The sequence below is a fragment of the Scophthalmus maximus genome, chromosome 6 (assembly GCF_022379125.1).
Source record: "Scophthalmus maximus strain ysfricsl-2021 chromosome 6, ASM2237912v1, whole genome shotgun sequence".
NCBI lineage: Eukaryota > Metazoa > Chordata > Actinopteri > Pleuronectiformes > Scophthalmidae > Scophthalmus > Scophthalmus maximus.
In genome coordinates, this window is record NC_061520.1 from 23,605,044 (window position 1) to 23,620,921 (window position 15,878).

The window sequence follows — 15,878 nt, forward strand, 5'->3', positions numbered from 1 at the left end:
GCATCAGCAATGCAACACGACCTTACTGGCATGAATGAACAAAGAGAAACAGGATCTTTTTTGAATTTCAGTTGGGTTTCTTTTTGTTCTGAGTATGAGGATAGATGTCAAAGTGTGTCATTAGGAGAATGGAAGCTCCCCTACAAGTTCACAAAAAGCCTGATCAAGTTAGCTTGAGTTCAGTCTTGAAGAAAGCCTGAGACAAGGGTTGCTGAGGGAGGGAGGAGCAGATGAAGGCGTTAAATATGTTGGTAATGATTGTTAGGACACCTTTGAAAGTTTCAGGGGAAAAAAAACACTGTTTTTGGCCCCTTAGATCAAATTTTTTTTTTTTTAAATGATGTTAATGTAATTATGGATTACCCAGACAAATCATGTCAGACATACAGAATACAGCTGCATACATTCGATAATGACCTGTTTCAACATCTCCCAGCAGGGGCCGGGAATTAAAGTAAGTAGCTGGAAAGATGATTCAGTTTGTGAAAGTAAGCCCACGCTCTGGTTTCACAGTGGTTCCTGAGTGAAAACCAGGCAAGTGGATGTGGTCGGAGTAAAATAATGTTTGGTGGGCAGCGAGTGCTTGACTATTGTTAAAACTCTATGTTGACTATGATTTCCTGTTTACTTGTGCCTGTAGTTTTAGAGTATTTGTTTTTTACGCTGAAGCTGTGTCCCACTCTTAATTTTGGTGTTACTACAGACACCACAGCGCAGGACAGACGGCTAGACTCTGAGGCCGACACACATATGGTGATTATCACAGTACACTGCACTAACAATTTTGCAGTCTTGGTTAATGTTTTCCTCAAAGGAAGGAATCGTAAGGGGTAACTGTGTCCTGTGATTCATCGCATTTCACCCATTTGGGCTTTGAGACTTGCATTCCCATGAAAACTAGCACTGCTACCCCTGGAAAAAACATGTGTAACCTTTATTCCAAGTGAACCGGTCACCCTCAAACTCCTACACGTCTGGCCCTTGCAGTGTCTATCATTTTTCTGGCCAAGTTTGGGCAAAACTATGGCCAATTCCGTATGACCAAAGCCTAAATAGTGACCAAAGCCCTGAAATTAACCGATAAAGAAGTGGGCGTGGTTTCATCTAAAAAAAAATCCTGGTGGTGAGAGGCTGACAGTTTTAGGTCATTCTGCTACTGCTGCTACCGAGTCACTGAGCAGAACTATGCAGACGTCTTGCTGCTCTATACCAGCTCGGACAGTCCTTTCTGGGCCAACCTCAAGTGGGAATGAGGCCAGAAGTTCTATGTGTGTGTGTGTGTGTTCAAAGAAGTCTTGTACCGGTCCATGCCGCAACTTCTAAACTCAGACAGACACATAAGGGGATTAAGGCTCTTGCACTTTACAGTTTCAAGCTTACGTTTAGCAAAGGAACTGACACAGTCAGACCAAACCAGAGAGAGTGAGAGGGGGAGACAATTACCTTCCTGCAAGGGCAGGGAGGATTAGCTGAGTTAGCATTTCACTGTGTCATGGAGAAGGAATTAGGCAGTGAGACAACCTGCTAAATGCACAGAGCGAACTGTGCTCTCTCTCACAAGAGAATCCTCACTTTGATTCTCATTGCAGGCATTACTTCAAGGTTTTCCCCCAGTCAGGAGCAGGGCTGGCTTAAAGGGGAAGATAAGGCCCTTCACCATGTCTATCTCCTGTTTCTCTGCCTCACCTCTAAAGGAGTCGTGCACTGAGTGTTTTGGAAACTGGAGAAACCGCAACAGCATGGTGCCTAAGTTGAGGCAGCATGAAAACTTTTTTGACCTCTGCATTCCTGTTTTAGTGAGGATACCTAATGGTTATGGAGGCTTTGACACCGCTAGTTCAACTGTAGTGTTCTGCCATTTCAGGTGCTCAAAGAAACCTGGGGTCCCCCGTGTTGGCATCAGTATTTGTATACACAATGTGACTGTACTGGTCTACTGGCAGCCTGAGCTGCCAGTAGACTGGCAACCTCCAGCTTTAGCTGACTTTAAAGGAATATATGACCTGTTACATGACTCTGGCCAGCATTTCTACACTGCACACTTAGAAAAAGTGTGAGTGAACAGGAAAAGGACAGAAACTACAGAAGTATGTCAAAGTACATGTATGTCAGATTTCTAACATAGAAGGATGTGTGATGGTTCATTAGGAGACAAAGTGTCTAGCAGTGTGTGCCATCCCTGGGACAGGAAGGCCAACTCATTGGAGGGTTAAATAAGGTGGTGCCCCTGTTGTTTTGCACAGGTGACAGGACTGTAAGTGAATGGGTAAGTGTGATTCTTCACATAAAGCCAAAATATATTAATGCAAAACTATTTTTTCTCTGCCCCCACCTCTGCTGTCTTCCAAAGTATCCAAAACATTTAAGTAATCCTTTCTAAAACTTGTTCATCGGGATACTTCAAGAGCAGGACCACCTTTTTGATAAGAATATTTTTTGTGTAAGAACTAACCATGCTGAAACCTTTATTTGGATTCAGCTGTTTCTTATTAGAATCTTACAGAATATAAATTTATTACATAAATATATGCTGTTTAATCACTGTACAGAACATGTTTGGATCACTCACCTGGACGATGTCTAGCACCATTCCTGCAGCCACTGTCCCGAACCCGGCCAGCAGGAAGGGGAAAACCACCTGCAGGCCAATGGAAAAGGAGGTCTCCTTGAGCGGTGCGGGTGGTTCAGGGCTCTGGTCTGTGCTGGTGTCATCACTCTCATTGCTCTGGCTTGCGTTCTCCAGGAGAGCGTCCTCTTCTCGCTGACCTTTGGCGTTGGCCCGGCAGTCCATCGCCACCACAATCTCTGACCTCTCCTCATCCTCCCCTGTCTCACCGGCCCTCTCTGCGAAAGATGTGACCTCTGTGAGTTCAAACACGCCCTCAGTCCCTGGGCTCACCTCCTCAGGGCCCTTGCTGAGGATAACCGGGGAGACAGAGCAGTTGGAGTTGAGGAGGGCCGGTGTTAGGGGGCATCCCTCCTTCTTCATCTCAATGGCCCCGGAGGACATGTCGATGTCTGGGAGTTTGTCTTGTTCTTTCAACCAAAGTACCATGCGGAAGCCTTAGGAAGACAGCGGGCTTGACAAAGAAAGGTCAGTGCGCCTTGGTTTTTGTTTTGGCAAAGTTAGAATGGAATTTGCTACCTGATCTGGTTTTGAACCTGATCAGTCCAATTGATTTATCCCATTAAAGAGGTTTACATGGAGTGGGTGCTGCTATTAAAGACCAGGAGAAACCTGCTCTGTGAGAAAAAACCTGTAGCAAGGAACATGCAGCTGCGCGTCTGCAGAGTCTGTGTTCCTGTCGGTGCTTCGGGAGCAGAACCAGTATGTTCTCCATTCACTGCAAGGTGCTCAGGGTAGGCTGACAAAAAAAAGAAGAAATCATAGTCTTTCAACACAGAAGTGAAAAGAAAACAACGTTCCGGGACTCACCACAGAAATCCCCCACAGTCACTTGTAAACAGTCCTTCAAAGTGCAGTAAAAGCTTAAATCACAGGTCTTGAGTGGCCAGATCGTAGCACAGGCTGGTCACGCTCTCAGTCCACTGATCACGTCAGACTGGTTTGTGTATCGGACAGGGAATGTCTCACCTTACACCATGTGGCTGCTTGGAGGTTTTCAAGGGAGATATTTAAAGGTCTGCAGTACAAGGATTGAATTACCAGCAGAGAAGTACCTCCCCATCCAGAGTGGACAGTCACCTGGGAAACGAGGAATAAGTTAATTATTTAGCTTTTAATTTAAACATTATCCAGCCCCTTTTCGAGGGGATTTCGAAATATCAGTAGCTAGTTGACCATGGCTGCTCCTGTGGTGAAATTATCCATACAAAGTATAATATGCATGAGATATTTTTATTTTCCTTACTAGAAAACCATTATATATACAAAGATATATAACATATATACAATACTCACATTTTACAGCAACAATAATATAATAAAACATTTAGAACTTTAGGGACAAATATTGTGAGACGCATGACAACTTGTTAACTACCATAACTTCCTTTTTGAATCCCCAAAGTAAGTCATTGTAATGGACAATCACAGTGTTCAAGCCCAAACTCTCCACTGACACTGTGGCAGAAGTCAGGAGAAACCAACGGTCAGTTCAAGAATAGTTTCAACTAGCGCCAAATTTCCTCCCGGCGTCTAAAAATATTCCACCATTAACAGAGGTGCTGCCTTACATCCTCTGGAAACGGACTGTCACACCGGCTTCAAAAGCATCCGCAACGCAGAGGCCACAATTCCTGTCGCACCTTTCAAAATAAACAACTCCCATCCTTACACAAGCATCTACTAGACGTTTTCACAGTAACTGTACACACAAGATATCCGTTTAAGGGGAACTTCCCAAATTACAGAAGCGCATTAAAAACACGTACATACGAGACCCATTATGAACCAACATGCATTTTCTTAACACAGCCTCCCAAATACTGAATATTTACAGGATATCCAATAATCAAAACAAATGGTGGGCTCACAGACATCCACCACCAACTTCTCCAAATGAAGCAGAGCTTTGGAATTACGCACTCATCCTCTTTGAGGAAACAGATGTGGGATTATATAATTGTATTAGTCCTATTAGTGGAGGTGAGGCTGGCACGTGTCCCTCTTCCTGCCTCGTTGCCATTCTCCAAACTAAACAAAAATCACAGGAATCATCTAAAACACACTTAACAGTTCTGTAGCAGAGAAACCAATGACTGTCAGAATTTTTTAGGCATTTTAGTGAGTCAGTTTAACACATGACCTGACAACACACATCTGACATATGGGTAACATTAAGCGAGTGGTACACTTTCTTTGAATTTGGACTCAAATAAATACATGAACACTTATTTTGAAGTCCAAACTGAATGCTTCCGGTCTTGTCCTTGCTGACTTGACGCAGCTTTCATCCGCCTGCATGTTGCGACATCCGCACGCAGCCTTTGGCTTTCCACCGCTGAAACAACTCTGTTTAGTAGTCAGGACCAATACCACCCGAACCCAACATGGCAAAGGCGTAAATTAGTGCTCCCCTGGTCAGGGCTGAATAGACGAGCCCCCCTGTTCTGTCCCGTTGCTCATTTAAACCAGGGCACAGAGCTCTCCGTTTCAACACCGGGCTGGAGCCCATGTCACTCACTACACCAGTACACTAATATGTAACTCGTGGAAAAAACAAATTATTTTGCGTTCTTTGTCATCAACATACATAGACTCTACAAGTAAGGAAGAGCTTGGGGGTTTAGCAGTCTGAGTCGCAAAGTGCCACATTCCGGCAGATAGAGGCATTGATGTGACTCTCGCACCTCTTATGAAATGTCCAGCAGGTAGTCAGATAAAAGGATCCTGGGTTTGGGGAGGAAGGAGTGGCTGGGTTACCTTTCAGTGTCAGACGTCCGGAGAGGAGGATCGGACAAACCAGAATGATGATCGATGAGAGGACGAGGACTCCCGAGTGGATGGCTGCATGTATCCCCCGGCTCTTGGTAACGCGCTCAGGGCTGAGGCTTGCACACCGGCGTCCACGCCTTATGTACGGTACCGGCTCTGCACAGCTCCCTTACTGGTTAATGCCGGTTAATGGTTAAACCCTCCCTCCAGTGCGGTTAATGACTGTGTCCTGTAGTCTCTACCGAACCCGGTTACATTGCACCCGTCCAATGGCCCCCCTGATTGGATGCGCATCTATAATACACCCGTCCGGTGCAGGGGGGCAGGAAGCCACAAGGCGGGCCCTCCCCCCACACTCCGAGATGACGATACACCCCCCCCCCCCCCCCCCCCCCCCCCCCTCTTATCCTCCCCCCCACCCCCCACCCCTTGTCTCCATTGCGCAAAAGCCTGTCCCCTCCCTCTGCCCCCCTGTGTGTGGAAACGAGTGCCCGTGCCGTCTCCTCCACAAGCCTGCTAATTTACTACCAAGGGGGCCAAGAAAGTTTATATTAACCATAAGTCTGCTTTTATGAATGAATGGGCACACACGCACATCAACACTGTGTAACCTGGTGAATTTTAGTCACTCATCCACTAACACAGACACTAAATAAATGCAAGCCTTACATAAGTAAAGATGTTGAAGTTACAACAGTGACCTTTAATACAAAACAGAACCAGGGATCCACAATTAATACGATAATAGAGCTATAGTAAGACAGAAAAAAAATATCAATACCATAGTTTTTGTTTAGGGACCCATAATGAGTGCTTGTAATATTAATATTCAGATAAGGCTGAACTGTGCAATATAGCAAAGGCTGACAGTGGGGGCTCTCCTCAACACTATATCTGTCAAGATCAAACACCAAGCCAGAGATGTCTTTGTAACCATGGCCTCAGAGTTGAACTTTATCATTAGGGATGTGTTTGCTTTTCGCATTTCAGTTTTATGTTTAGTGATGTTCCCCCCTAGCAGTGTCAAAACAATTATGTCTCGCGAACTTGGTGGTATTTTATGTAATTGTATGGGTTTACTGCCTTTTTGATTTGTGTTTTGGGGGGTTTTCTCTGTTATATTCACATTGCATAATGTGTTACCGAGGCCTTTTTTTCATCTGGGGACTGGAAAGTGCGTGTGTTTTGTTTGTTATCTGACAGATAAATTGCACGCTGCTTCAGCGTCCTCATACTGTTCCTAGGAGAGCCGCAGCTCTAACAACGTCCCCAGAGGACCTGCAGCTTTGTCGGGCTGTTTGCCTGTTGCCATACAGTCGCTCAGCTCAGCATCAGCAGCCCCGGCATCAACCAGAGAGCAGAGGCTACAATCCATCCATACCCCCAACCCCCAAGACCCCATGTGCTTGCAAAGTGGTGAGCTAAGCCTTTTTTTGTACACAGCGTAAACATCCAGTAATGACATGGGAATGAGTCAGTCACAGTGCGGCACACTGTGGTCTGTGGGTGGTTGTGTTTGCTTCTTTTCACCCAGACCCATGGGTTAAGGGCATTAAAGCAAAGATATTAATTGTCAAAATGTTGAACTCTTTGCAAATAGGCTTTTCTCTAGATAACCCAAAGATGTAACCACACTGTAACCCTCAAACTTTTGCCTGAAAAAATAGGATATGTGTAAGATTATACCCTGTGATGAATCATCATCTTTTGTAGGCTACATGCCTACAAAAGATGATGATGTTGTTCATTGATTGTTTCATATGATTGAATATCTAGTCTTCCTTCAATTTGAATATTCAAGACAGAAAAGTAGGAGTGTGAAGTTACCATGGTTTATAATCTATAGGTGCATCTCTAGAGTCAGTGGCCTGTACTGTTTTTTTTCAAACAATTGAGAGGGTTCTGTATGGATTTTAATCAGTAAAGATGACTCGGGGAGATTGTATCCTGGAACAGATATCTGTTCACACAGTAAGTGCAAATAAGACCGCTCGAGTCAAATTTCAGCTTCATTCTGTCGTTGTCAATCACAGAACATGTGAGGTACATTAAGGACATCTTAAAGGCTGATTCCTCTGATTTTGAATTCCATTGTGTTAATTGTGGCATTTTTTACATGCAAGCTACAAATTCTAAGATAACCTGTTTGCAATCAGTTGGGTGTAATATTTCAGGTTCACTAATTTTCATTCAATTCAAAATAAAGTAAAGCCAAACTATTACTGTGAAGGAGAATGAGAAACTATCAAGTAACTCAAGGTAACTAACGTCAACTATTTTGAGGTGTGTTGTTCTCATTCTCAGTATTATATATATACATTTATATGTATATATATATACATATTTTTTATTGTTTTTTTTCAATTACAACTTTTATTGTTATTCCTGTTAACACTCTGTTGCATGTCCATCCATCCGGGAATTATCATCTTGGACATGATTACGGACCTCTCAGGTCTTCGGTAAGTCAGCACTCGCCCAGTTATACCCCTTTCACACCAAAATGACCATGTAGACCCGGGTTTTTTAAACGTGGGTCAATTTGCCACTTTAACACTGCAAGCAGACCGGAAAACAGTGTGGCAGTCATGGGTGGCAGTAAAGAGCATTGCGCACAATAAAACAAAGAAGAACATTGTGGTAAACAACAGAAAACAGCCAGCATAGAAGCCAGAGATGATGGTCAACGTTACCTTATGTCATGTACTTTTGTCAGTCTTTCAAAGTATACAAACTCAGCGTAGTTACCGACGGAGGAGACAAGCCTTCACTGCCTCCCTCATTGCGCAAATTAGCGCGTTCACCCGGGTGTGAGATTCACATCAATGCAGATCGGAGGTGAAGCCGATAATTACCTGGTTCTATTTCATAGTCATACCCCTTTCACACGATTTTTAAAATGCCGGGAGTTGGCGGGTTTAAACTGTTTTTTCGGCCAGTGTGAAAAGGGTTTAATTTGACCCGGGACTGAATGCCGATTAAACGTCTTCAAAATGCAGAAAATACCGGGTGTTATCGGGTTTAAAGAGGGATTTTTGGCCAGTGTGAAAGGGGCTGACTTTTTCATTCTGGTTTTTTTTTCTGAAAAAGTGAATTTTTCGATTTTACATTGTCAAAAACCATATAGGAATACTATCATGTAACATCCCGGTAAAAAAAAAAAAAATTATAATACCAGTGAATATTAGCAAAGTCGTCTACATTTTTCATCAATCTGACAGTTTTGTTGATGATAAGAGGCCTCTAGTACGAAGCAGGATTTGCAGTTATGAAGGTAACTTCAGGTTAAATTCCCCTCCTATGAAGCTGGTTCTCTTCTAACTTACGCTGAATGGCTAACCTGCTCTGGAACAGGTGAAGCTCGAGATAAAAGATCAAACCAGTCACCAGTCCAACTACTGACCAATCAGATCACTGTAAAACCAGTCATCATTCTACAGGATCCTGTCTGGGAAAAAAGAGTTTAGAGTAGTGTGACAAATAATAAAGCGAAGTAGGTATTAAGCTCAACAATGACTACCCACTTTTGGAACAGCTCCGGTTCGGGAAGTGAATTTCAGATTCAGTCACTCCATTGATGTTTCATAAAATATTTAAATAAAGAGTTTTAAGCATGGATCCAAGGCAATAAGCCACAAGATGAATCGTTACCATAAATAAAAATATTTGGAGCAAAAAAATAATGGGAAAATGGGAAAAAAAAGCAAAGGTACAAGACAGTACATAACTATTTTAAGAGCGAAGGAACTACTCATCCCATTAACCATTGCAAATGCCGTTCCAACAACTTCCAACCAATCAGAGATGCCGATGTTCACTTTTGGGTAGTGTAGTACGTGATATGATATGAATGATATCGCGAATAAAACATTTTTTTCTGAAAACAAGGTTGATATCATACCGACTTGTGACTTCTACAGGTGCATATGCCATCGTTTCACAACCTTGTAGCTCGTGGTAAATCTACGTGGTTACGACATTATGGCGAATAATCAAAATGTTGATTCAAAATATGAATGGGATTTTCACTTCCGTGGGCTGTTGAGCTCTAGCTTTCCAGACTTTTCATGTGTCCGCTCTGGTTAAACAGTTTCTGATAAACAGAGGGAGAGTTTATCACACTAAATAAATAGGAAACCCCAGGGTTAACTGAGACAGATGATATCCAGCTTTGTTAGGTTAAGTCAAACTAGATAATGAAAACATATCCTGGGTATGTTGAAATCGCTTCGTAGTACAGACCCCAGCTTTCTGTTGTTAATATATTAACTCACACACATCCCACCACCATCAACACACCGGACACACACAAATGCACATTATTGAAAGATGAAATCATAGCCACACTTTTTGAGCTGGGCATCTTTGTCATTCATTGATTGGACTGATTGAACAGGATATTTATGGCAGGGTATAAAACTACCACAGAAGTCGTCTGTCAAACTGGATAAAAAGTGGCATCTTTCACATATTGTCTTAGATGTACTATCTCTTAATATGTAGGGATTGGGAAAAATCTTTAAAATATTTACAGGGAATTACCTTCTATTTAAAAATGCAGCTTTCCACAGTTGTATCCAGGACTTTTTGAGCATCTTTTAGCTTATTGTCTAGAGACTAGCTAGTGAAGTCAATAGCACTGACACTGGCATTTTGTGGAGCCAGATAGTTTTTGCTGTAGGTAGTGGAAACCAAAATATCAACAACAACAAAAAACCTTTGCTCTCTGTCTCTTCAGTGTGAGGAGGCACGTGTAGGCTAACATGTTTGCTGACGTGTTAACAACTTGTTACACTGCCCCTGATGGCCAGGTAAATATATTTTATATATATATTAAATATATAGTTTGAGTTATATGAGACATTACTGAATGCACTTCTTTGGTTTGCCACTAAGCACAAGTGTAAAATGACACCTGACTATGACTATAGACAATAGAATCACTTCTTAAATCTATTGTATCTGTTGGTAAACCTAGCAGACCATGGCAAATTACTTTGGGCTTTTTTTTCACAACATACATGTTGTCTTGTCATTGCAAAACCACTGGTATTAATAAAGGTTCCGTTCTTTTGAAATTTTCAAATGAGATATCGTGGCAGTGAGCCACCATGAACAATACCAGCACCCAGCGCCAAGGAATGCAACGGACATTCATTTTATTATTTACACCTATTCTTTTCATGCCCTCACACTTCAAAATATCAAAATTACTGAATCATTGCACGATTTCTGTGGAAGTCTCTTGATGTCACCTTGAGCCATTTCAGTTTACTATTTCCAGGGCTCTTTACTTCCTTAACTTCCTTGGTATATAATTTCTATGAGGGCCCTAATGATATTCAGAGAGCTGTGAGAGATTGACTGTGGCCCTGGAGGAATGCAGGCATGGAGAGTGGAAACACACGGGTTGCCCTTAAGAGGATTCAGGAGCTAAGAGGATTCATTCTTAAGTTCAGTACAGATAATATAGTATTGACTAGGCAAGCTGTGAGTCTTATTATATTCCTCACTGGCAGGATATCCTTTATGTGTCTCTAAACTCAGCACAACTGGTGAATGTAAAATATGTGTCCTTAAGGCATTTTCAGTCTGATAGTGAGACACAATTATTTTGCTTGCATGTTTGCAATGGATCACACCCATTTTCCTGCTGCTCTGGCTTGATATGTGGAAGTGAACTTGTTTTAAAAACTGCTAAGATACTTCTGACAATGAATATCCCCAGAAGAGAGCAAGGCCAGAGAACTGAGGACTACTGCATTTTTCACACAAGGACAAAAACCTTCAAACCTGGGAAAAATAGCACAGATTAAAAATATTTACAAAGAATAACAATTGAATTTGTTGATTGTATTTTTTAAAGGTATTTACTCTGAATTTAGGTTTAAATGAATGGAGTTATTTTGACATTGTGCTACATAGAGAAAGTCCCTGTATGAGAACAAGAAGGGGATTTTGGGAGATCAGGTTTCCTCACCACTCACAGATCTGATGCCGCTGACCCATTTTAACCTTTTATTTTCCATTTCTATCTCTCAACTTTAGGTGGCCATTGCTGGCTATAGTAAACACACAGCCAACTATATATTTCTCAAAGTTAGGAACATGCATCACAGATAATGGATTTAAAAGACGATGTAAAGATTACACACAATGCTAGCAGTCATTAGTTCTGTACAGTATGTTTTATGACCTTTGTCCGCTATTTTTATAACTATGGCGCATGGTGATTATAAGCAGCAGCAAGTCAGTGCGCTGCTTTGATGTTGAAATATATAAGGTCGATAGGACTGTATTCATCCAACGAGAAGACGTATTGTAACATTTTTCAAACACGGACATGGAAGAGTATGAAGGCAGAGATAGCTAACTGAATGGAGACGTGGTTTCATGTGGACATACGGCACAGTGCAATGAGGTCCTTCTGCTGGTTAATGATCCTCCAGCTTCCTTTTCCAAACCAGGAAGTGAGGTGAGGAGGAAAGACAAAACAGCCCTTGGCCCCAGTAACACCTCGGCAGAGTGGCTGTCCCTGGCAACGCTGAGGCGGTCTGTGCCAGTTTCGGGCCACTTCTGTGCCGGGGGGGTTCTTTGAGCTCAGAAAAATGTCAGGGGGAAGATTTGGAAACCTTCCCTCAGCTCAGGATGAATGGCTGTCCACCGAACACACTCCCCTGCTCTCTCACTCTCTCTCTCCATCCCCTCCAATCTTAGTCCTGCAGTGAGAGCGCTGTCAACATCATTGGGTCCCCCCATTCTATCGGTTTAATTAGCTTAACGGACATACAGTTAAGTCATGTAGTTTTGACAAGATGATTAAATTAGATCAGAGGACAAAAATCAGTCAATGATGGCAGATGGAGAATGATGTACATTAACAACTGTACAGACTTAGCTGTGAGCTAGCTAGCAATGGATGCACCAGCTGTCTGCGAAGAGTATGCGTTTGAGTTCAGCTCAGTCTGTCACTGAACACGGTAGAAACTCCAGTTCTGTTATTTCTTTACAGTGTTTCTCCTTCTTCCGCTCATCTCTGGATATTTAAATCATTTGAAAAAAAAGAGGACATGAGCACAATTTGTGCTTGCGTTACAATTACAAACATTTTCTTAAGAACAAAGGCAACAAAACAAATGTTTCTCAAAGAAGAGTTGGCATGTGTTGTGCTACTGAAGGACGATCTAGCATGGTCTGGTTGAAAAAGCTGCGCGTTAAGCTGGGTTTATGCTTGACGCATTGATCCGTCCGCAGGGCAGCGGTGACGTCATTTTGACATTCAATTAAATTCAATTCAATTTTATTTGTATAGTGCCATATCACAACATACATTGTCTCAAGGAAAAGTGCGCGCTTTGCGACATCACTTTCCATGCACTTATAGGGACTGTATCTCGAGGTCGTGCACCTCTCATTTTTTGTAACCTGCCACTTGCGGCGCGGCCGCCGCATTGGCAATATGGACGAGCTGGAGAAAAAACTAGAGGTGGCAGGTAGCCGGCTGATTGACAACTTCCCACACAGACACACTCACACAGGACCAGGGATAAAATGGGGACAAACAATACAAAATTAGTACTTTGCTTGAACAATGTTATTATAAATGACCCAAATTAGAATAAACTGGAATTATCCTTTAAAACTAGCACAACTTGCAAATATTGGCTGTATACATTTTAACTCAAGCACATTATTATGCAAGTGTTCTCTTATCCTTCAACTGTGAACAAGCACGGTACATCTTACAGACGATCTCATTAAAATAAAAACTGAGGATTGGCACCTTATAGATTTTAATATAAATAACAATTAGCCATCTACTGTGATTGTTTTACTATTTCTAACAAAAACCAGCTGAACTATGGAACTTAAGAAATTTGGTATCAAAGAGTTGACCTGACCTTTGAGCTGACGGCCTGATGAGCTGACCTTTGACCTCAGGCTCTTGTAATGAATGAGCCTGGGGTCAAAGGTAAGTTAATTCACTTACAACATTGTACAACATACTGCCAATATGTGTGTGTGTCCGCGTGTCAAGATGAAGAAGATGATTGATGAAGTTACTCATTCAGAAAGACACTCTGCAACATCTTAATCTTTGTGAAAATGACAGAAAGATTGGTGTGCTGTTACGTGTGTGTGCATGGGTGGGTGAAGAGTAACCTCCTGCAGGCAGCACATGGCTAACCCATTAAACAAAATATCATCATGACATCATGGAGCGATGGACAATGGGGAATGGAGACAAAAATACTTTGGTTGAGGTCAGAGAGGAGTGTGGAACAGACCTGCCTGTGTTAAATGCCACCAAGTCATTGCCAGTATTTTTCATATATACTGAAAATAGCTTTGCAACAAATAAAAATACAACACACAATGTAATAGATTCTCAATATGTAAGAAACATCAGAACGATCCTTAAATGATACCAGCAACCTCAGCAGTTGTAGGGCGCAGGTGTGTGCACCTATGTGACTATCCAAAATTGATCTTTGTGCATCCCTTTTATCCGACAAAAGTTCTTACACCATTACTGTATTTTATTAATAACAATAAAATGATCACATTTGATGATGATATGATTATTTTATAATGTATGATCTAATATAATAGATTAAGCAATATAGTTATATAGGAAACCTTGTGCGCAGAACAAATATGACCTCTCAGCAGACAATCAGAGACAGATTACAACTGATACACGACACTGTGCAGTGTCAATTCATCTCTTTTGAATCTGTCTCTGCGAGCTCTGTCGCAGTGATGCACGCTGCTGGGTAAGTGATACAGCAATGAAAGGAAGTGGAGACTGCAGGATGTAGTTGCTGAAGTGTCCAAGTAAACAAAACAGACCTGTAACATAAAAACAGTAGCATGTATCGAACAAGAGAATCAACACAGAATTATTCCGCCATGATCCCAATAAAGATATTGACTGGTTGTTATTGGCCAAACTGGTATACTTTAATGCAACATCTTTTGCAGCCTTTTCCACGTCAAAAGATAAAACAAAGTTGAAAAAATGAACAGTGAGAATCAAACTAATTATTGATACTTTGATCAAGTAACTTTCTTGCCTTAATGACCTCAGTGAATTTGAACAGTGAACTTTATTATCTCTCAGGTGCATTGAAAAAAGCAACGTGGCAGCAGTTTTTGATTATATGATTATAGGCCTGACTATTGGATTGCACCTTATTGGATAAGCATCAGCCTTAGCAACCCACACATACACGGGAAGAACATTTAAACTCCACACAGAAAGGCCCTGGATGGTTCGAACTGGATGGCGAAACAAGAACCTTCTTGTTGTGAGGTGACAGCGCTTACCACTACAACTCCATGCAGCCGGATGCTTACATGTATGAGGAAAATTTACTTTCCATTAATATTCCAGTTTACATGGAGCTATGCAGCTCTGATTATTTGTAAAATCTAGGCACCTTCTTAGTTTACTGCCCCTGTTCATTCCTTCAAAATTTGCCCAAAATATCCCGCTTATGGGTTACATTTCCAGGGCAGTGCTAGCGGATACTTTGAATTTCCCTGTTCAATCCAAACGGGACAGATGAAAGATAAGATGTAAGAGGAGCACAGGATCACAGCATCAGATTTTTCTCATTCCCGCTCCTTGTGTTTTAATGCACCCGCATTGGATTTGCGATCCATTTTTTCGCCTTGCTAGATCTGAAAATTCATCAGTTAATGTTGTAGTCACTTTTATTTGCCCACCCAGTCACATTCAATGACCAACACCAATCAGTGACAGATGCAGACATCTAATGTTGCAGTCCAGCCAAAAGGTAGCCCAGTAGGGGGCACCTATTAAGCCTGGGCCCTAGGGCGGCCACACCCTCTGCCCCCATTATGGTCTCGCTCTGTTTTCACAGCATCAAATGAAACTTAAATTAAAACCAAATGCATCAGACACATGAACACTTGAACAAACATCAACATGATAATCACTAACTAAAAAGACAGGAACCATCTTTGAGAAAAATGTGTTCCTTCTAGTGTGGTCTTCATCTGCTAAAATGGATGGGCTGGTTTGTAACCTACACTGCAGCCAGCCACCAGGGAGCGATCAAAATGGTTTTCGCCTTAATTTTGGGGGATCTGTCATGCAGTACCTTTGAACAGACTTAGTCAGATGTGTGAAGGATGGCATGCAGGTCTCCTGGTACAGACAACAGAGAAATAAAAACAGGTAGCAGAAACGTGCAGATGATCCAGCAGTGACTGGGGCAAAAAGGCTGGTATAATGCCAACAGGCAAACAGAATTTCCAAGCAAACAGAACTTGAGGAAAATCCATCCTCCCCAACTTCCTGGTAAAGCAGTTCTCTAATATTACACAGCAATGACAGTATCCATGGAGGTGTACACTGTCAATTGGAAACTATAAACTAAACACTAACTGGTAGACAAACGAGACATACCACTTTAAACTGCTGATATCGGACCTAACGACTTGAACAAAC

At 42.0% G+C, this 15,878-nt stretch overlaps 1 protein-coding gene across 10 annotated transcripts in view; it reads right to left on the minus strand.

The window, feature by feature from the left end:
- slc41a1 (solute carrier family 41 member 1) overlaps window positions 1–8,687 on the minus strand; it is a 30,122-nt gene extending 21,435 nt beyond the window's left edge. The window contains exons 1-4 of one of the 10 annotated variants that reach the window (XM_035630804.2): window positions 5,387–5,739; window positions 3,596–3,706; window positions 3,258–3,365; window positions 2,570–2,844 (exon numbers count right to left, since the gene is read on the minus strand). In XM_035630804.2, the coding sequence (XP_035486697.1) occupies window positions 2,570–2,844; window positions 3,258–3,273 (291 nt within the window). In that variant the 5' untranslated portion in view covers window positions 3,274–3,365; window positions 3,596–3,706; window positions 5,387–5,739. Of the gene's footprint in view, window positions 1–2,569; window positions 3,707–5,386; window positions 5,741–8,091; window positions 8,534–8,573 lie in introns of those variants that run through there. The other 9 variants (XM_035630803.2, XM_035630800.2, XM_035630801.2 and 6 more) reach the window with 9 other exon arrangements.
- Between the last annotated feature and the right edge of the window lie 7,191 nt (window positions 8,688–15,878).